Source organism: Dendronephthya gigantea, unplaced genomic scaffold (assembly GCF_004324835.1).
Source record: "Dendronephthya gigantea isolate DGI-Jeju-01 unplaced genomic scaffold, DenGig_1.0 000010F, whole genome shotgun sequence".
Classification (NCBI taxonomy): domain Eukaryota; kingdom Metazoa; phylum Cnidaria; class Anthozoa; order Malacalcyonacea; family Nephtheidae; genus Dendronephthya; species Dendronephthya gigantea.
This window is the reverse complement of record NW_021163020.1, coordinates 2,340,062-2,360,274: the sequence shown is the minus strand read 5'-3', so window position 1 is coordinate 2,360,274 and position 20,213 is coordinate 2,340,062. Positions and strand designations below refer to the sequence as shown.

The following is a 20,213-nucleotide window of genomic DNA, read 5'->3' as shown; positions in this document are numbered from 1 at the left end:
CCAACCATCATCCATCGATTTATCATCCATAGTTCACCCATCTATCATCTATAATTTATCCATCATCATCCATGGTTTATCCCCACAGTCTATTCATCTACTTATAAAACGCGAACACACCTGGGTAATGATAATTTAATTCACACAGAAATTTAAAATTTAGTAAGATTTCATCAAGCTTCAAAGTAAATATGGTGTATTCAAGCACTGTGATTCAAGGAATAAAGTGATCACAAAGCAACGCTATTGAGAAAATACGTTGTTATATACATTGCTTATTAAAGTTCGTGCAGTTTTTGGAGAAACTCAATCAGCAAACTTCGTTTTCTAATATTAAACATGTTCAATTCAAATGTGGGCAATCCCGGGCACATTTGTTCGAACATTTTACACATTGAAGAAAGTTTTCAGAGTAAAATTGGTCAATTATATTACAAAATTACACTCATGATACTGTAGTATAGCGATGTTGCACTGAAAAGTTGGTTGCTAATGTTGATTCAGTTCACATCACGATTACCAGCATTTTTGGCAACGTCTGTTTGCAATGGTTTGACAAACGAAAAAATATTTGGGAATTGCCTACAATTTACATATGAAAATTTTTTTTTTCATTTTATGGAAGAATGCATTTCATTTCATTCCATATGGTAAGGGACTAATATATCCGTGTATAATTATGTTTTTTCACATCAGAGAAAGGTTTGTATGTGGTAGCTCGTAGAAGGTTATGCTAGGTAAGATAGGCTGTTTCATTCCGTTTGTACTTTAATGCACTTCATTTCGATTCCATGACTCATCTCCAAGACCTCGTACATTTGTGGTGAACCATACAATGTAGGGTATTCAAGGGATGTTCCTCCTGGGTATGATATCTCACCCCGCCTAACCAGTTTTTTCAACCCTTGAGATCTCTGCTATTCGAGCCTTTTTCCGTCTTTGTGTTTCACAAAATCCAATCTCAGCGAACCAGACGTGAGAAGTGAAACTGTTATGTTTCAACTATCCCATAACATCAAAGTTCAGTTTAGGTTGTTATTTCCTTGTTTTCACAGCCCTTGTGTCATCTTGTTAGTGCAAAACCACATGTTCCATCTGGTCCCCTGTGCCAAAAACAAGCGGACTTTGTTAGGAATCGCAATGACGTAATCGTGATATAAAACAACTTGTAAGACTGTCTTACACAGGTTAGTCTTACCAAGCTCTGTACTGATACAATACTTCTTGGGAAACAATGTTAAATAAATGTGTTTGGGAGAGTCGAACAGTCACTCTTCTCATATTCATCAAGGAAAAACCAAAGTTCACATAGACTTACTTGGGTTGTCGAATTATGTTCTCCGGCAGTTTTTCTTCCGTTTTTATCTTTGTTGGTGGACTGTGAATGTGAAAAGAGGTTATATGGATAAAGAAACTACAGAAGTGTCACAGAATGCAATACCATGTTTCCTCTTCATCATATTCTGCTGTATCACCAAGTATTCTTGCACTGAAAGTTTATACAAGAGATGATGAAAGATCTTATAGAACCAGGTATTGCTAAATATGCTTTATGTTGCTCAAAGTATGATGCTGTAATCTGCTAAAACCCACCGTGCATCCGCATATTCCTTTTCCCGTTGTGCTAAAGTTTTGTGAACTTTTTTATTTGTATCACTTTGACTACTGCTGCTCATTTGTGCTGCATCACCTGGGTCTCTTCTCAATATCCTCACCTGAAGAGTACAATATCATCTTGGTAAGTCATCTTGTTTTGTACCTTAAAGCTATATTTTGTAATACAACATACCTGAGGATTATATTTTGTCCTGTTGGAATCATCATCTACGAGTACTCGGACCCCAGGCTCAAATAATCTTAAAGAAACACACTTTGGTGACAATGCTGTTTATTTTGTCACAGAGAGTTCTACCAAACAGTTACCCCATCATTGTGGCTAGTCTGGTGCTGTGATGCAATCAATAGTAGGGTAACCTATAGATTATCCAGTTTCCATTTGACTAGCATTTGAAATCATGTAGCTATATTGCACAACTACTTGGCCAGTACAATTGTGGCATATATCAACAGGGAAATTATTTATGCTTTGCTTTATAATCAGCCTTTGTACAGAAAAGGCAGGGTGTGTGCACTGTAACATATTTTATGGTCCAGTTATTTGTATAGGCCTTTGTGTTTACAAACAAATGAAAGGTTTATACAAAAATGATCATTCTTATCAAAAACTTATGTACAAAAACCATTACTTTTTATCAATTTCATCTCGTAATTTCATGTGTTCCCGTTCCCTTTCTTCCATTCGCCTTTCTAATTCCTATTAAAAACCCAAAACAAAGCTTAACGTAGAACAAAAGCACAATTCGTCTGTTCAATGTCACCATGCAATCGCAAATCCGTAGTCTTAGCAGACTAAATCGCCGGCTATAAAGAGTTGTATTTTAATTGAAATACACTTAAGTTCCAGAAGCAAGTACATAAAATTCATTCGTATGTGTTTCTCACCCCAGATTCGGCCATATCCTCCCACGAATCCCAAATATCTTCGTCATTTTCGTGGTCGGCCATGTTGATGCATGCTTTGGGAACTAAATAACATCGCCCGTAGACCGATGGCTTTTTATGTTTTTCCAGTTTGTTTTTCTCGCTGAATCATCTCTCGCTCAATGTTATCTTGTTATACCGCTGATCATTGAGCTGGCATTTTGGAGCCCGGGGGTAACAAGATCCGCTCGGCATAAAATGACTTAATTACTGTTAGACAGGAAATTAACAAAGAAGTTGCATGAATTCAAGTAAAAGCGAAAAGAACTACATTAAAAGAAGAAAATTGACTTGGATGGAGTCAACAGAGCATCCCAGTGTGCTGTTTCCGCAAGGAAGTGTTGAAGTCAGTCGAATGATGACACCTGATGACACAAACCTGGCCGGAAATGTCCATGGTGGAACTGTACTTAGAATGATTGAAGAAGCTGGAGGAATTATAGCGACAAGGCATTGCAATAAGAATCGGCATGAGGGCAAGCCGGCTGTTTGGGCCGCTTTAGCCCGGGTTGAACAGACCAATTTTGTCAAACCAATGTACGTAGGCGAGTTGGCAACAGTTCATGCTGATTTGACATATAGTTCAAAACACTCCTTAGAAGTTCAAGTTCTGGTGTTTGCCGAGAATTTGGTAAAAGGGGAGCATAAGTTGTGTAACAAGGCATGTCTTTGGTATGTGCCTGTTGAAGTACAATCTGTACAGTGTGGTGAAAGTAAAGTTAGCGAAGTCCCACCATTAGAGTACAAGTCCAAAGAGGATGAAGAGGCTGGAAGAAGGCGTTATGAAGCACAGTTGATATCTCGGAAGACGAAAGAGGAATTACTCTCCAAGGTAAGGGGTGGATTTTTATAGGGAATCCTGTCAAATTTGGGGGAGTAGGGGGGGGATTGAATCGAATTATATACCATTATTTTATTTTTTTTCTTGAGGATAGATATTTTTACTTGCTAAAGATAGATATATTTTGGTTTAGATACCATGTGGTATACAATATCCCATCTCTGGCAGGAACCATGGTGATCTGGTAAAATGTAGTGTTGAGTACTCAGCGTCATCACTAACACATTCCGTACAACCATCAGATTGCAACATATTCAAATACTGTAATGGTGGTGTCACCATGAAAATGATGGATAATGTTGCTGGCATGGTGGCATTCCGTCATGCACATTGTAATATTGTAACAGCTTCAATTGGTAAGACTAATAGTTACATGATAACTGATCAGTGTATACATTCAGGTATACATTTTCGTTTACTCAGCAAAAGCAAATCTAAGTCCTTAATAAATTATTACCATTTAAACTCAGATGCAATTGATTTTCATAATCCTGTAAAACTTGGTGAAATCATGACAATCACAGGAAGAATGACATTCACAAGTGACAAGTCTATGGAAATAAAAGTTGTAGCTGATGTTGAAAATTTATTGGAAGGTATACCTATATAATTATCACAATCGTGATTGATAGAGATCGCTAATCTCAAGATTTACTATATAACTTTTTATCCGATTGTTTTTTAGGTCGATGTTTTCGTGCCCTCAGTGCATTTTTTTATTTTGTCGCTCTGGATAAGTCAGGCTATCCAATCAAAGTTCCTGCTCTTCAACCACAAACAGAAGAGGAAAAACAGAGATTCGAAGAAGGTAGAGCTCGGTACAATTCAAGAAAGCAAAGGCGAATGAGTAATAAGTAGAACTTGTGAATAGATTTTATTGAATTCAATGAGAATTTAGTTTGGGAATGGCCTGACTGGTTTCGCCCAGCTGGTCCCAATGCCCTTTATTTTTAAAGGGAAATGTTAGGCAGCAATAGTAATGAAATTGCAAGTTTCATTTTCTGTAGGAGGAGGAGGGAAACGATCCCTTTCTCCACTCCCCTGTTATCTTGTTTATCTTGTCATATTAATATTTGTGTTAGGAAACTTAATTCTCTTGCATTTTAAACCCTTTGAAGTTTAAAATTGACATTCATTTGCATTTTTTTAAGATAACAGTGCTTATTCACACAGGCTTCATGAGACCAAGCAGGTTCAAGTGTAAATTTCCCTTTCATAATCCTTCACAAACTTTAAATAAGAGATTCTTAATAACATCCACTTATCGGATTTCTGTTAGGTTATAAGTCATTTTTGCCTTGGAATTCTGATAAAATAAGAAAACATGATAGGCTTTTTATCTCAAGCTTGATGAACTACGTGCTATTTTCAACGCGCCCCCTCAGCTCAAGATCCTTGACGGAAAGCTAAGAATTTTGGGCGTCGCGCGATTTTTTATTATTTAATATACGTAATTATCGGTTTATTCATGTGACACTTTGATACTCTGCTGTGACGTCATCTGATGACGACATTGCAAGGCTGTGGTCATGATTTGTTGCGGTTTTGGGGAGTTTTTTTACCCACGCGTGATGGGCACATCGCAATCTGACATGTGAAAGCCGAATTACGACGAGGCGTATCTACGACTTACCTTCGACAAAATACCAATATAACCAAGGAGCAGCGTGGCAGCGTCTTCAAACAACTTAGCATCAAATATGGTGTAACAACTGCCTAAATAGATAAAACACTTCTCGACGTACAACAAAATACGACTATTTCATACCGTTTATGTCATTAAAATCATCGTCATCAACCGCTGGAGGTGTATTTTCACGTAGCTCATTTACCTCAGCGAATTGTCATTGCAATAGTGTCTCGTTTCACGTATAAACACTGCTAGTAGACATATTGGATATCCAAATCTTCTTTGTGGTGATTTTCTAGCCTGTTTTCAATGAGTTAACCGATTTTCTTTACGAAAGCGGCTACCGCTATTCAGTAACACGATTGGCAATAATGGCGGTTAACCATGATATGGTTCTTTTCAACTTTTCCGGGTGTAAATGACATATGATTTTAAAAGAATTGAAGCCTTAGAACTAGCTAGAAGCAATTTAACAGCGAAACTGTTTACTGGATACCAATTTTAACATAAGGCATAGGTAAATGACTGCTAACTAAATGTCAAATTTGCAACAATGGCAACGTCAAACCGCTTACGTGAAACCGCGGTTTGCAGCTTGCCTTAAACGTCAAACTAAAACTCTCTAAATCTCAATATTCGCTTCATGTTTGACGTCACATGGCGACATATGTTTAAACGTTTTGCAAAAAGACAATTGCTAAACTAACAGACGAAAAGGACATTACATGAAGTTGTTTACTAGAATGCATGCAGTCGGACATGAATTAGAGCGTTATTCCAACTGTTGTGTTGAAATTTCGTGTCATTAGGTTTTTTTTCATGGTATTTGCCAGGCCACATTCATCTTGGGCATCCGCCATCTTTGTTGTCGTTAATAATAAATCAACATGACACACGTTTGATATCAGTTTTGAGCGCGAAAATAGACAATAGGCAGGCAAGAAGTAAAACAACAATCCACAAAGTGCAAAACGGCTTAGCTTAGCTTTGCATCATGAATGAATTATACAGTGATATCTGAACCATGTGATCCACGTCTTGCTGCAGACGTCGGCTCACTTTCAATTCTTGCCCCCTTTTTTTTTTAAATAGCAATTATGCGCAAGCAGTGATATTGAGAACATTTTGTTTTGATCCGGAAATCTTAACTCGATCTGCCACTCCAAGAACACGTGTTTGTTTATGGAGCATGTAAAGCCCAGTTACATGTTAGCGACTGGTACCAAGGGACACTTGTTAAACTCAAAGACCTTCAAAGCAATTAGCTTTACTATAATTGTATACATTCAGTTGAGTGGCGTTCCTACGGGGACCATTTAATTATTCCCGCCCATCTTATAAAAAAAGTCCAAAACTTCCTCGAGAAAATATGTAGCCTGGTGAGGGGTGGGTGGCTAAGGAAGTATTGTATATATAATGTACTGACCCTTCGATTCATCCGAACTCCTTATCCGCCTCGTCTAGAAGAATTTGACCACCATTATGCATGCATTCCTATGTACGATTAGTGATATGTCTGTTGCATCATAGCATGCTTGATGCAGATCGACCTCTGACCCAAATCCCTGTCTTCGCGCATTTAATTTCAGAACATTTTCCTGTTCGTTAGTACTACCGATGGACACTTTGGTCTGTTAATATGGCTGCCTTGTCGCTATCAAAATCCTGTTAAAAGATTCCTTCGTAAAGGTATGATTGGCGGGTACATCTTGTATATTAACGTGTAACGCTTCTAAAGCTTATCAGTTTAGGAGGTTGAGTCGCTAAAGATGCAAATTAGCTCGCGTGCGCTGTCACAACTTAATTGCATCTTATGTTGGGGCGTTGTGACAATCGCTAGTGATTCAAACTCATTGTGTACGTAAACATACGAACCTCTGTGTTTTTGAATTCTATTGTATTGTTATTGTTGTTATAGCAATATTACATGTTAGCACAAAGCCGCGTGTGTTTGCATAATCGTTCGGAGAACCACATGGGATTCTCGTATATCACGCTTGTCCGAAATATATTCCTGTCGTTAGGTTTATTGCGATATTAATAAACAAAACTTGTGTTCGACCGTTGCTACCCAATTCACCTAATCGGATAACGCGCATACTTTGCTAACTTTGAAATACTGTGTTGTATTGCGCACGAGATCCAGCCGTCTGACTGAATGTAACGAAAATATTTTCAAGTACCCTTTTCAAATGTGCCAACAGAGTGAGTGCGTTCGTTCGCCCGCAAGAATTTGACTTGTGCGAGCTTCGACGTTTAGCCTTGTCCTATAGGTCAAAACACGTAAAGAATATAACAAGGTTTGCAAAATGCTAGTAGCATCCCCCTCAAATGTCGAAATCTTTGCTATAACGTTTGAATAGTTCATTGCTATATTATTATATCGCCTTAAAGCTATAAGTCATTAAAATTAAACGTCAGTTGACTGGCGTTGAAAACAGCACAATTCTACCTTTCCACATACTTTGAATTTCTAATATATCAATCGGTTTATATATCGAAATTTGGCCTCGAAATGTCATGGTCAGCATCGTTTTGGTCATGCGAGCGAGGCACAACGTGCAGAGAGCGAATTAGGTGACAACGTGTGTATGTAATAAAAATACATTAGTCGTGTTAACAGGCTGTTGATCCGACATATAGACTACCACATAGACTATGTCTATTTAAACGATGAGATGGCTGAATGCCAATCTCTACGAAAAACGTTCGAAACGCCTATGCCAGGGGTACTTTTTTAAAATTATATGAGGTATTCACATTAATTTGTCGTATTGCCAATCGCGACGCGTCTGCAGCGGGGTGTCCGCCAAAAAGCCATGTTTCATGAATTAGTTGTAGCCTTGTTCTTCATTCCAGACATTTTTTTACAGAAACTCTTGCCCAGAGCACAAGTCAGATTTACATAGAATCGACGGTCGAAGTAAAAAGGATATCGTACGACCTTCTGCTTATTTTAATTTTAATGCGAAAATCACGTCCAGACTGGTTTACATCTGTCACAATTTGTGGCATTTCCTTTGTAGTTCACTAATCGCGATTTTTAGTCGGTTTTATTTATTACCACGTCGCGACAAGACTTTTATTATTATATCACGTCCTAACTTTCATTCCTGAATGCTGAACGAAAAGAAGCCTTTGCGCTTGACGTCTAAGTGGGGACATCAAACAGCAATCGATTTAAAATACCATTCTCTTTTTAAGTTTTTAATGCCATACTTCCTAATCTTAGACTTATGGACTGTTTATATAAGACAGACGTATATTCAAGTCTTATCAAAACGGCGTTGCAGTAAAATACACAGCGGGCTTGCACCCAAACTGATGGCAAGGGCAAGCTTTTTCCAAAGCTTCTTTATCCCAGCTTCATGCATTTCCCAGGAAGTAATAATATTATTGTTTTTAAACTTAAAATTGAGACTCACCACACAATAAAGTTTCAATCAGGAAGTTAATTTTTTTATTGCCATATGGCGTAGGTTTTTAGTTCATTTAGAATTTGAAGTTTTCTTTTTGTACGAACACAGTTATAAACTACTTAGATGATGCCCAACCAAACTGTTAAAAGTCCAAGTATTATTTGCAAACTTAGCCGACTGCAATCACAGCATTTTTTTGAATAGCTACCCTACAATCAAAATGAAAATTCTTAGAAAGATCTCTTTTTAAAAAAATATTCGATTATATCTCGATTGATACGATGTGCATGCCCATTCGGGCTTCGCTGTATTCTTGCGTCAAATCAAGTCAAGAAAATATTAAATCAAGAAAAACTTCAGCCTTTTTAGTGGACCTCTCGGCCTCGGGCTCTAGGTAACAAGATTCAAATAAATTTCACACGTTCAAAATGAACACACTAAATTTAGTGCAACGGCGAAGATTAATTGCGAAGTTTTGTAAAATGCGGAAATTAAAGGCGTGCGAGTTTGTCTAGTATTGAAAATTTGTCTAACTTTTTTTTATGAAGTGCCGAAATTATAGAACGTAATTTAATTACAGTGCACCAGAAGCTGGCCTGTGGCTATAGTAAGGAAGTTTCTCGGTGAATTTACGTAATTCAATCAGACCTCGTTAATTAGCATCTGGTAGAGTTTGTTCATCGGCTTTATATTACACAATGTCAAACGTTTGATATATTTAGATAGCCATCAAATTTTGGACGAACGGAGGAGAAGCCTCCACAAAAACTGCACCGTAGCTTGCAAGTGTATGTGGTAATGATTAATTAAATACTCGACACGACTAATTAAGTGCACCTTAATTATATATAGTGAAGTTTTTGTTATAGGCCTAGTTTTCTTTGCACGAAGAGTTGATAAGAATTTGCGCCTAGTGAAATGAACAGCACTAACCTGACATGGGTATGATTAAAAATAGCGTGATTGTCCAATGTTTGGGGACATATGCATGTGCCTTTAAGTGAAGTCAGTCGGACAATTAACCGAATTCACCTTGTGCATACGCTCTACCCAAGGCTTAACGTTGGCTGGAAGAAGTTTGCCATATCTCACATGACCATCGAGTGATATCAAATTATTGAATTTTTTCTAGAGATTTTAGACGATTTATCCAATCATCACTGTCTATGCCGCCTATTACTGTATTTGTTCTGCCACTTCTGGTAATGGAATTCCTTAAAATTTGTAATCGTTCTGTTCAGTGTGGTAAAAATCCAATGACCCCCGAGGTCGTGGTTTGACAATTCCTAAATTTATTTCGTAGTTTATATTGATTACTGACAACAATTAGACAGCAAATAAAAGGGAGTTCATCCATCAGTTGTTTTAATAGGGAAATGAACTAGAGAGACACTAAAGAAGTCTGGTTTCCATTTTGTCGTAATTCCATTTTTATCGATAAGAAATAATCCGAATGTCCATTTTTCTTTATTTTCTGTATGCAAATCGGTAATTGTTGACTGCTGCACATATATAGAATTATTCTGTCACATCAGTCACCTTGACATGTTCACGAAAATTACAACTAGAATCTAGGTGGAAACCGGGAATGCGTGTATAGAAACCTTTAGGGTATATAAACAATGTACAAGAATAGAAGATAACAATGGAACTTTAATCTGCTGAAAAATGCATTCAAAATAAGTTAAATAACATGCAACAGTAATCAGTGAAATATTAGTCACACCGAAATTGAAATAGTATTTGCAGCAATTTGCAGCATTTACCTAAGTTTAGAACATCTTGATACTTTGAATGTTTGTTCTAATTTGCGCGGTTTAGTCGAAAGATTGAGGCTTTTTATATTTATGTTTTTGTGTAAACTACATATCAAATTTAACATCTCATCAGTTTTTTGGAGAGCCATTGTGTAAGAATGTGTAACCATTCGATACCAATCAGAGATGTTTTGTTTCTAGAGAGAGTCTTTTGTCATCATTTGATTCAGAGAATGTGTAACCATTCGATACCAATCAGAGATGTTTTGTTTCTAGAGAGAGTCTTTTGTCATCATTAGATTCTGAGAATGTGTAACCATTCGGTACTAATCAGAGATGTTTTTGTTTTTAAAGAGAGTCTTTTGTCATCATTAGGTTCAGAGAATGTGTAACCATTCGATACCAATCAGAAATGTTTTTGTTTTTAGAGAGAGTCTTTTGTCATCATTAGATTCTGAGAATGTGTAACCATTCGATACCAATCAGAGATGTTTTTGTTTTTAGAGGGAGTCTTTTGTCATCATTAGGTTCAGAGAATGTGTAACCATTCGATACCAATCAGAGATGTTTTGTTTCTAGAGAGAGTCTTTTGTCATCATTAGATTCTGAGAATGTGTAACCATTCGATACCAATCAGAGATGTTTTTGTTTTTAAAGAGAGTCTTTTGTCATCATTAGGTTTAGAGAATGTGTAACCATTCGATACCAATCAGAAATGTTTTGTTTTTAGAGAGAGTCTTTTGTAATCATCAGGTTCAGAGAATGTGTAACCATTCGACACCAATCAGAGATGTTTTTGTTTTTAAAGAGAGTCTTTTGTCATCATTAGGTTCAGAGAATGTGTAACCATTCGATACCAATCAGAGATGTTTTTGTTTTTAGAGAGAGTCTTTTGTCATCATTTAGTTCGGTCCACAAATTTCTAAAAAAATATTGCAGTGTTTTGATTGCGTCTTGGTCACGATCGAGAGGATTTCATCATGTTTTAAGGAGGAAACTCCAAAAAAACAGCGTAGTAGTTTTTTCTTTCAATAAAATGTTTTTAAAAAAATTTCGAAGCTTTATTTTGATTTAATTAAAGGAAGACCGCTATTAAATTGCTAATTCCGAAGAATGTTTCAATAGAAACTTGATGCGATTGAAAGTAATTTGATATAATCCTATCAGCTGAGGAATTTCAAAATTATTATGATAGGTTTTAGTTGGGTTATGTTATCATTAACATGGTGGGCGTGAGATGCGTGGTTTTTGTCCTATCCTAGATATGTTTGTTGTTGAGTTTTGAGACTTTAGCAGTGACTACGAGTACGACCACAGATTAGCTATATACAGATATGAAACTGAAGCCAAATCGAGTCACACGGTTTTCTGCCCAACGTGCGCATGCTTTACTTGCTTGGCAAGTGTCATGTCGAAATTTAATGAGTAAATCGATAGAAAAATCGAATTTTTGACAAACAAATGCTGATTTAAACAAAACCTTTAGGGCCATGTCCCATTTGACTTAAAATTTTCAAAAAGATGGATAAAATGGCTCTTCTGAGCTAAGAACTGGTTTCTGAAATTATTTGATGCTGGCAAAAAGAGTAAAAAATATAGCTGAGGAGTGCAGGGCTTGCCGTATGGAAAGCTGTGCAATAATTTAGCACTGGCTGAGCTATTTTTGAGTTTACAAAACATGTAATACATGCTTTAGATACAATATATCTCCAGAAGGTAAGATGAAATGAATTAACAAATATCTATAGGAATAATAGAAATGTGAAAACGAAATGATAGGAGCTTAAAAAGGATTTTGTGTACTTGAAATGAACAACAACATGCCGAACATGGCATGTAAATTTGACGAGCAATTCAGCGTATTTAGCGATTTTAGGCGTTTGGCGATAAAAAAAACAACTTCATCAGCCTTGTCTTGGACTATTTTTCACACAAAGTTTACAAATTGCTGCTTATGTGCGATTATTATGACCATACACGGGTCTTTTTAGCGGAATTCTGAAAACAAAAAATAAAGACATCGCCATATTATGTTTTGAGTTTCGGGTTTAAAATTAGCAATCAAACACTCTATGCTTTGATATTATTTTAAAAAAACAGATTTAAAAGACAGTTAGCAGCTTGAAAAATTTAGATAAATAATATTTACGTGTAGATATGGGACTTCAATGCAAAGAATTCAGCCAGAGTACATTGATTCCATAGTGCCAATGCAAATATAATTCGGCATCAATCGGACCAGCTTTTTTTGATTTTCAAAAGTCAATTTTGAGCTATAGATATGCTCAATTGCCTTTCCACAATTAATGAAAGATACATATACCGATTCTCTTTAAGAATTTATTCCAGAATTAGCCATAGGTAGCGAGGGTTTTTTAAAAAAGCAATTTTTCGTCTTAAAATCGGCGTTTTACTCATTAAATTCCCTCATGACACTTGCCAAGCTCGCCGGAAGTCATCACGCACTGGCTGCGCGTGGGACACAAAACAATCAGCAAAAACACAGAAGTTTCATATGGTACGACTACGAGTACGAAATTCGTCATTCTCGCGCGTTGTTTGCTTACGCTATCAGTCAAAACTCGTAGTCGTTGGGCTTTCGAGTACGAGTTTTTTAATAAATTTCGTACTCGAAAGCCCAACGACTACGAGTTTTGGCCACAGAGAAGAGATGGACAGAGAGTCGACTCTTCCGATTTAATGTTGAAACGAGTGTCCCCGAGTTTTGCCTAATATTCACGTCATTCTCACGTCATTTCCACGCGCCACGCAACCACCCGATTCTCTTCTGGTAAGCTCTTTCGGCCAAATTTCAATACAAAAGTGTAGAAAAAACGCTGTTCGATAGGTGAAAAATTGATTTTTTTTTAACTGGGTCGGATTATATCCATTTTTGGACTAAAATTTTGGAGATGAACGGTGAGTTGTTTGTTTTGTTGGGTTTAAATGATCGTGCTGTTTTTAAAAGCAATATTAAAATCCTTGTTTTGTAAGTGAGTTCTGATTACCCTTGTCGGCTGCCATATTTTTACCCGAATTGTCAAATTGTGTTTGCCAAAGTGAAACGTACTCAGAGCTGCTTTTTACTGTTTGTCAACTAGCAGGCAGAGTGTTTCCATATTTGTGAGATAACAATATAGGACGAATTTCAAAGAATACTTCTAAATTCGCGTTTTAATTTTAAAATATCGACAAAATACATAGCAAAACATTTCAAAACAAAACAGAGTTTTAGGCGTGATATAACTTTAACTCGCAGAGGATATCATTTCTTAATAATTAGCACATTTGATGATACAAACATTCACTGAAAACATTCATAATTATGTATCTTTACTTCTCAAGCAGAGTTGCCGTTCGATTACATACTTTTTCAGTCATTTTTCAAACTTTTTTGATCAAATTTTCATCAAGCATATCATCCCTGGGCTTTCTAAAGAAAATATATTTTAGCTCTTACCTTACACTACAAAAAACGTTTGGAACATTTCAGCCAAAGCGGTTAAATTTTTTTAAATTGCATTTTTACTGGCAAAAATTCCATTTTTTCTTATTAAAAATGTGCTCGGAGCTTACCAGAAGGGAATCGGGTGTAAACGCTTACTAGCGCGCGCGAGTAAAAAAGTGGGGACGCGTGGAGCCGCGAGTCGACTCTCTGTCCATCTCTCCTCTGTGTTTTGGCTGATAGCGTGCGAGAATGTCGAATCTCGTACTCGTAGTCACTGCTAAAGCTCCCTATTAGTAAAACTGAGACTGTCGGTAACCTGTAAACATTGTACTAAAGAAAATATTCATAACCTGCCCTCTACTGCATAACAACTTGAGTCCAACACGCCGAACAAAAACTTCATTGAAGGCATTACTCATGGACATTATTGCGGAAATTAAAACCGAGTGAATACGTTCTGGAAATGAATACCGGTAATGACGAAGCAGTCGAAGCTTAAATGAAACCGCGGAATCCCAAACATTGATTTGGGCGTAAAATATCAGGACATTTTCTGCGACTTCTGTTGACGTACATATCCAAGGGGCTGTTCACATGAGCCCCGTTACCCGAGATTCACCGAAGCGTGAGATGATTTTGAGGTATTGAAATAAGTCTTTTTGGAAGCAAACAAGCTCATGTCATTGTTAGGATGACCACACGACAACCAGGATCATGTTATTTACTCATTTCAATACGTCAAAGTTTGTTTTACGCTTCTTTAAATCTCGATGACCGGAGTTAATGTGAACAGCCCCTAAGATCGTGGGCTAGACGGAGAGTTCGTTGGCTCAATCAAGCTGCTTCGGTTGCATGAATATTTCGAAAAGTGGCCAACTCAACAGAAATAAACAAAAACATCGATAATTTTGCATTGCATTATCAACTGCCTTGCACGAGACTTAAGCAAAAGTAGACCAGTAGTGTTCGTCTTAGGGTAACTTAGTTGTGTTCGTCTTAGGGTAACTGAGTTGTATTCGTCTTAGGGTAACTGAGTTGTGTTCGTCTTAGGGTAACTGAGTTGTGTTCGTCTTAGGGTAACTGAGTTGTGTTCGTCTTAGGGTAACTGAGTAGTGTTCGTCTTAGGGTAACTGAGTTGTGTTCGTCTTAGGGTAACTGAGTTGTGTTCGTCTTAGGGTAACTGAGTTGTGTTCGTCTTAGGGTAACTGAGTTGTGTTCGTCTTAGGGTAACTGAGTTGTATTCGTCTTAGGGTAACTGAGTTGTGTTCGTCTTAGGGTAACTGAGTTGTGTTCGTCTTAGGGTAACTGAGTTGTGTTCGTCTTAGGGTAACTGAGTTGTGTTCGTCTTAGGCCTGTTTCAAACGTCGCATTTTGCATGTGTCGAATACAATTGTTTGAATTATCTGCATGCGAGATGCGACGTATGAAACAATTGAATTCGCTGTTTTTAATTGCGGTCGACCGTGATGCTAAATTCGACTGTTCCGGTCGCATTATGCGAGCTCGATGCGACGTGGTTTCATAGGTCGCATTTTGCATGTGTCGAATTTAATTCGCTTGAAGAAAAAGGCAAAGAACGTCATGCATGTTATGATTTTGAAAGGCCCAAGTAAGGAAATATGGAGGCCGTAGACAAAAGATATGAACCAGAAAAATCGTATTGTATTACGTGTGCATAAAGTTGAGAAAATTCATTTGCCTACCGCGTCTCTTTGTAATGGTTGCGCAGTACACGAATAAAACGAAGAATCCCAAGGCTGGCTGGCTTGCTAGAAGCGGCTGGGAAGCAATTGGATATTGCATAAAGTGCAATATATTTACGCAAGAGTATTAGGAAAATAATAGCAAGAAAAGGATTTCTAGAAATATTACATTTTTTATTTACTCCCAAGCGGACTGTCGCTGGTCATAAGGAATAGAGCCCGCCGAACCGCCGAACTATTTGAATTCAGCACATGCGAAATGCGACGTTTGAAATGACGGTCGGATTATTGTTTTAGGGTCGAATCTAATTAGAATTGTATTCGACACATGCAAAATGCGACGTTTGAAACAGGCCTTAGGGTAACTGTTTAAGTGTCGGTGTCATTTTATTTGATGCAATTAGCCCAATTAGGCAGATTAGGTTGAATTTAGACCTAAAAGCCTCGCTGAAGTAGGTGACTCTTGTTACAAACACAAGTGAATAAAAAAAAGCTGAGTGACAATGATGAAAAATAATCGCTGATCCGTTATTCTTGATATATACATCATTTCAATTTTTTCCGCTTCCTCATGCAACAGCAACGATAACTCGTTTTGATTGTATTGTAGTAGTTCATCAGCATCTGCGATCTTAACATACCATTCTATAATACATACACACAGCTTCCTGCTGTTAGAGATCGTTATTTACGCTCGTTTAAATTTTTTGTTACCTGAAATACGATCCATGTCTTCCCCAGACGTGATACAGGATTGTTGTGAGTTTGGCGTGTTCCGTTGGAAAACTTGTTGGATCCTCAGCAGGTAATTGATGAGTTGTTCACGAGGGCTTCAATGGCTCAATCATTGTCAAAACCATTAGGAATTGAGATTTGCATATACTGCGGAACGACGCGACGCATGCAAACTCGTGTATAAATTGAGAGCAACAGAAATTCAGGCTTTGGGCTAATTTTATTCGCCAAATCCTTCGCTTGGCAACAATAGAATACTGACAACATGTACAATGAAATGGTCTATAAAACTGTATTGCAAGTTTACGTCTACACCATAAGGTGTTTTTTATATCCACCAACATGGTATGTTAATGGAATCACGTACCTCGGGAAAAACCACTTCATGCAGGAATACTGCTTAATCATTTATCACCAAGAGGCGGCCCTAGTTAGACAGTAATATGATCATATTTGTAACCTGGGGTTATTGTTAGTCTGTACTACCTTAAAATAATGACTGGGAAGGAAGTCTTTGAAACATTTTTACTTCTGTATTACGACACAATTAAGAGGCTTTGTTCCACCTTCAAGTTTACATTTGGTTATATTTCACTTTAGCATTAAGATGGATAAATTCTTTTGAGGATAAACAATGTTGGTTTTTTAAGAGGATAAGATGTATATCTTTTTTTTAACCTGCCACATTCTCCATTCCGAATCGTGTCCCATATTATCTCTTTATAAAGCAAAGTTAGGATTCATATTGTGTGAATACCAGTAGGAACGCAGCGAGAGACCAGATTGTGGAGGCAGATAGTTTAAATACCACGTACTACAGCACGCTTATCGCTAACAGATTACCAGCAAATTTTCGTCAAATAAAAAATTGTTGGCTTCATTTTTGAGCAAACAGTAGAAAGCCGTACTTGTTAGATGATATCATAATCTGCTATTCAGATCACCACAGGCACAGATGTGAGCGGCACGTATATACCATTTTTGAAAATATCGGGAAAGTAGGCTAAACTGGCGGGGTAAGTCTCGATCTCGACCTCTAAATCTGTTTTTGTACTCGTTTGGAAGTTACAAAATAAAAATACAGTTGCAAACCTGCAAAAGTATAGTTTGTATCTAAATTGTTATAAACATCGATACGAGCTTGGTTAATTCAATGACGATATTTTACGTTCTGGACTCGTTTAAGCCCCGGCTACATCCACGGGCGATTTTTGACGTCGATTTTCTTCTCTTGCTGTATGCTATTAAGTAAATTTAACAAAGTAGGTTACTTTACTTTGTCCAGCTGAAAACGATGAAAAAAAGCCTGTGTAGTCGTGGCTTTAGTTGCACCTTTAATTTGGAGCAACATGAGTAGTTACTATAAATATGCTTTTCAGTAAACCAGGGAGCAGAGCGCGGCAACGTCTTTTATTTTGTCTATTTTAGGTAGATCCTTTACCACATTTGATGCAAAGTTTCTAAGAATATACGTAGCCTTTAGTTTTGCGCGTGTGCGTAGCTATATAATTTCAACGTCGATCTCGCAACAGGAATCCTGTGTCAAGTTAATTGCAACAGCTAAGCTAGCAGGCATTATAATTGATCCGTATTAATAGGATTCACACCACTACGAGTTTATGGATATTATTCCCATTTAATAGCAAATTCATTTTTCCCTGACCTAATTCACCTCGTTACTTGATAATCGTCACCCTTCGCACGAGCAATCACAGGCCACGAGTGTTCTTGGCCGGGCTTCTAATCTTTTTGAGTGACTTCTTAACAAATATGAGCCCCCACTCCCCTTAATTATTGCGGATACATTATACTCCAACAAACGTACAGTTAATGTAGTAATGTATATTATACTGTTCACAAGCTATATAATAGATCTTTGCCGGTTGCATTTTTCACAAATGATCATACGTTGAAACTTTCTACCACAATTTTGTTATTCTTTTAGAGGCGAAAATGAATTTTTCGGTCCATATCATGTTTCCCTTGCTGCTGGTGTTATTGTTTATTACTTGCGAAGCATCTTGGAGCGGGATGAACTGCAGCGAAGTTATGAAGAAACGGCGAAACAATGAATGTTTAAGCAACATGGAAGTTCATACGCGCGAGAAACGAGCATCGAGACGGCGTAGGCGCAGACGATACAGGAGAAAATGCCGTATAAGGATAACCCGATACAGATGCCGAAGAAGACGAAGAAGGGTAGGAATTTTTAAATGATCTTAAGACTTAAGACTTCCGCTCGCCCTCAAAGTTCGGATCATTATCCTTGGTTGTTGCATGGTTACACTCATATAAACACACTGCAAACGATACAGAACATCTGTTCGCAGAAGTTACAGTATGCTACAAAATTTGCCAACATGCACGGATAGGATAAGGAAGTCATCATGGTCCCTTTTTTTTATTTAGAGTTTTAGATACTCCTGACAAAAGACCTACAACAGCTGTAGACTATAGCACGTTTAGCTGAACAAAACAAGAACCTTCGTCGGATTTGGAGGAAAGTTTCTTCGAAACGTTCCAAAAACTTTCTACGACGGTATATGAGACCCGAATTGATCTCGCCCGCGCCTATAAACGACAAAAATAGTTTGAAATTACACTGCTACAAACGCATGAATTGTTCGCTGTAATAAAAACATGGCTGAACAATGTTGTGCCCAGAACAGTGTGTATGTGAAAAACTTGTGACAATCGGAAATGCTTAAATATTGTTTCTACTTTATAAAAACCATTGCTGATCGTGAGGTTCAGCACAACATTGTTCGGTTTTGTCTATCATATGCTTGATTTACACTAGGGAAGGATCACAAGCCGAAACATAAAGGGGCAATAAAGCTTATATGATCACCTGACTTTGCATAAAATGCGCCGCATTTTGCTCGGAGCAAACGGCGGAAACTCTCGACCGTTTGTCCGATTTCATTTGTTGAAGTATATACAACGTCAACGTTTCAAGGATGCAAAGACAACTTTGTTGAATGATGAATATAATTTTTAGAACATGTTATAATGTAAATTATAATCTATTTATTGATATCGTATGATGTCATTGATATATCAGTGTCTAATAATAGAGTTAGTATTTTTCATTTTGTAATAAAGTAAAGATGAGAGAGACTCTCTCAAAGAGACTGTTCGCGGATACAAGGCCATGCATGCAGTTAACAGGTGTTCATTTTGCTCAGAGCTGCATATATGGTCATCATATGACTTCGTGCAATATTCTATGGCCTCTCATCTGTCTTCCTCTTATACACAGGATCGTGTTAATTCTAAAGAGTAAAGGGCAATAACTCTCTACAGGTTGATGATTTCACCGCGCTAAGATGCATGCTTATCAGGTTATGTACCCAGTCGCAATTATAGTGTGAATTTCAGATTGAGGCACCAGTGGACAATCGCTTTCAGTTTCAGGTTGAAGTTACTGAATATATTAGCTCAACATTGTTATTAACGGGCCTTTGATTTCTTTGTTTTAAGAAAGAAAAACAAAGGTTATGTTAATAAATAGGGCTGAATTATTCAGTCATTTAAAATAAACGTGGTTTGTGCTGTGTTCGTGAAATTTAAGGTGAATAAACCCTGTTATTTCTGTGTTTGTTCGGAAATTTGGCAATGATTGGACTCAGTCGATCAGTACAGGAATTGGCGCCGCTATTTGGGGAATATTTCGATTCGTAAGTAGCGTTTTAAACTATAAAATAGCGATTATCTTATCAATATTTCGTGTGTAACTTTATCAACTTGTGATGCGTTTAAGCGCCTTTTCTACTACATTTCACGTTTTAATTTCGTTGCTATTCTGATGTGACGTATTCTGCATGTTTGTATTCCTTTAAATATCTGCAAAATATTAAAGAAATCTTTGCAACAGCTTGTGGATTAGAAAGGATTCGCCTATAGGTACAGGCTCGCGGCCATGTTGTGACGACAGGGTGCTGGGGCCTGGGGCTGCTCGGGCACTGCTTAGATTTATATTCAACGATAACTCCATGAGGTTCCATGAGGTGCGCATTGCCGTGTCTTTACTAAAGGCCTGGGCCTTACCTAGCTTTGGTCTAAATTTTCGAAATGTAAACTTGAGGCCAAAATCTGGCCTCCGAAATCTGGATCCGGGACAATAGTCAATATAGACG

At 37.5% G+C, this 20,213-nt stretch overlaps 2 protein-coding genes and 1 long non-coding RNA gene across 3 annotated transcripts; 2 read left to right on the top strand and 1 right to left on the bottom strand.

Annotated features, from left to right (window-relative positions):
• Positions 1–115: 115 nt before the first annotated feature.
• LOC114518383 (SUZ domain-containing protein 1-like) lies at positions 116–2,819 on the bottom strand. Its single transcript, XM_028538359.1, has 7 exons — positions 2,503–2,819; positions 2,247–2,314; positions 1,790–1,856; positions 1,594–1,715; positions 1,442–1,489; positions 1,319–1,378; positions 116–1,103 (listed from the first exon to the last, which is right to left on the bottom strand). The coding sequence occupies exons 1-7, from the start codon at positions 2,563–2,565 to the stop codon at positions 1,064–1,066; spliced, it is 468 nt and encodes a 155-aa protein (XP_028394160.1). The 5' UTR covers positions 2,566–2,819; the 3' UTR covers positions 116–1,063.
• LOC114518382 (cytosolic acyl coenzyme A thioester hydrolase-like) lies at positions 1,634–5,527 on the top strand. Its single transcript, XM_028538358.1, has 5 exons — positions 1,634–1,738; positions 2,759–3,373; positions 3,516–3,738; positions 3,853–3,978; positions 4,068–5,527. The coding sequence occupies exons 2-5, from the start codon at positions 2,783–2,785 to the stop codon at positions 4,238–4,240; spliced, it is 1,113 nt and encodes a 370-aa protein (XP_028394159.1). The 5' UTR covers positions 1,634–1,738; positions 2,759–2,782; the 3' UTR covers positions 4,241–5,527.
• Positions 5,528–6,577: 1,050 nt separating this feature from the next.
• Positions 6,578–19,278, top strand: LOC114518486. Its single transcript, XR_003686492.1, has 3 exons — positions 6,578–6,701; positions 18,020–18,273; positions 18,484–19,278. It is a non-coding gene; the product is annotated as an uncharacterized LOC114518486 (long non-coding RNA).
• Positions 19,279–20,213: the final 935 nt, after the last annotated feature.

Coding starts and splice junctions, on each gene's coding strand:
- LOC114518383 (XM_028538359.1), bottom strand. CDS start 2,565: ATGGCCGACCACGAAAATGACGAAGATATTTGGGATTCGTGGGAGGAT. Junction 1,716..1,789: donor GGACAAAATATAATCCTCAG/GTATGTTGTATT, acceptor TGTACTCTTCAG/GTGAGGATATTGAGAAGAGA. Junction 1,104..1,318: donor AACATAATTCGACAACCCAA/GTAAGTCTATGT, acceptor TTTTTGGCACAG/GGGACCAGATGGAACATGTG.
- LOC114518382 (XM_028538358.1), top strand. CDS start 2,783: ATGAATTCAAGTAAAAGCGAAAAGAACTACATTAAAAGAAGAAAATTG. Junction 3,374..3,515: donor AAGAGGAATTACTCTCCAAG/GTAAGGGGTGGA, acceptor ATTTTGGTTTAG/ATACCATGTGGTATACAATA. Junction 3,739..3,852: donor TATTGTAACAGCTTCAATTG/GTAAGACTAATA, acceptor ATTTAAACTCAG/ATGCAATTGATTTTCATAAT.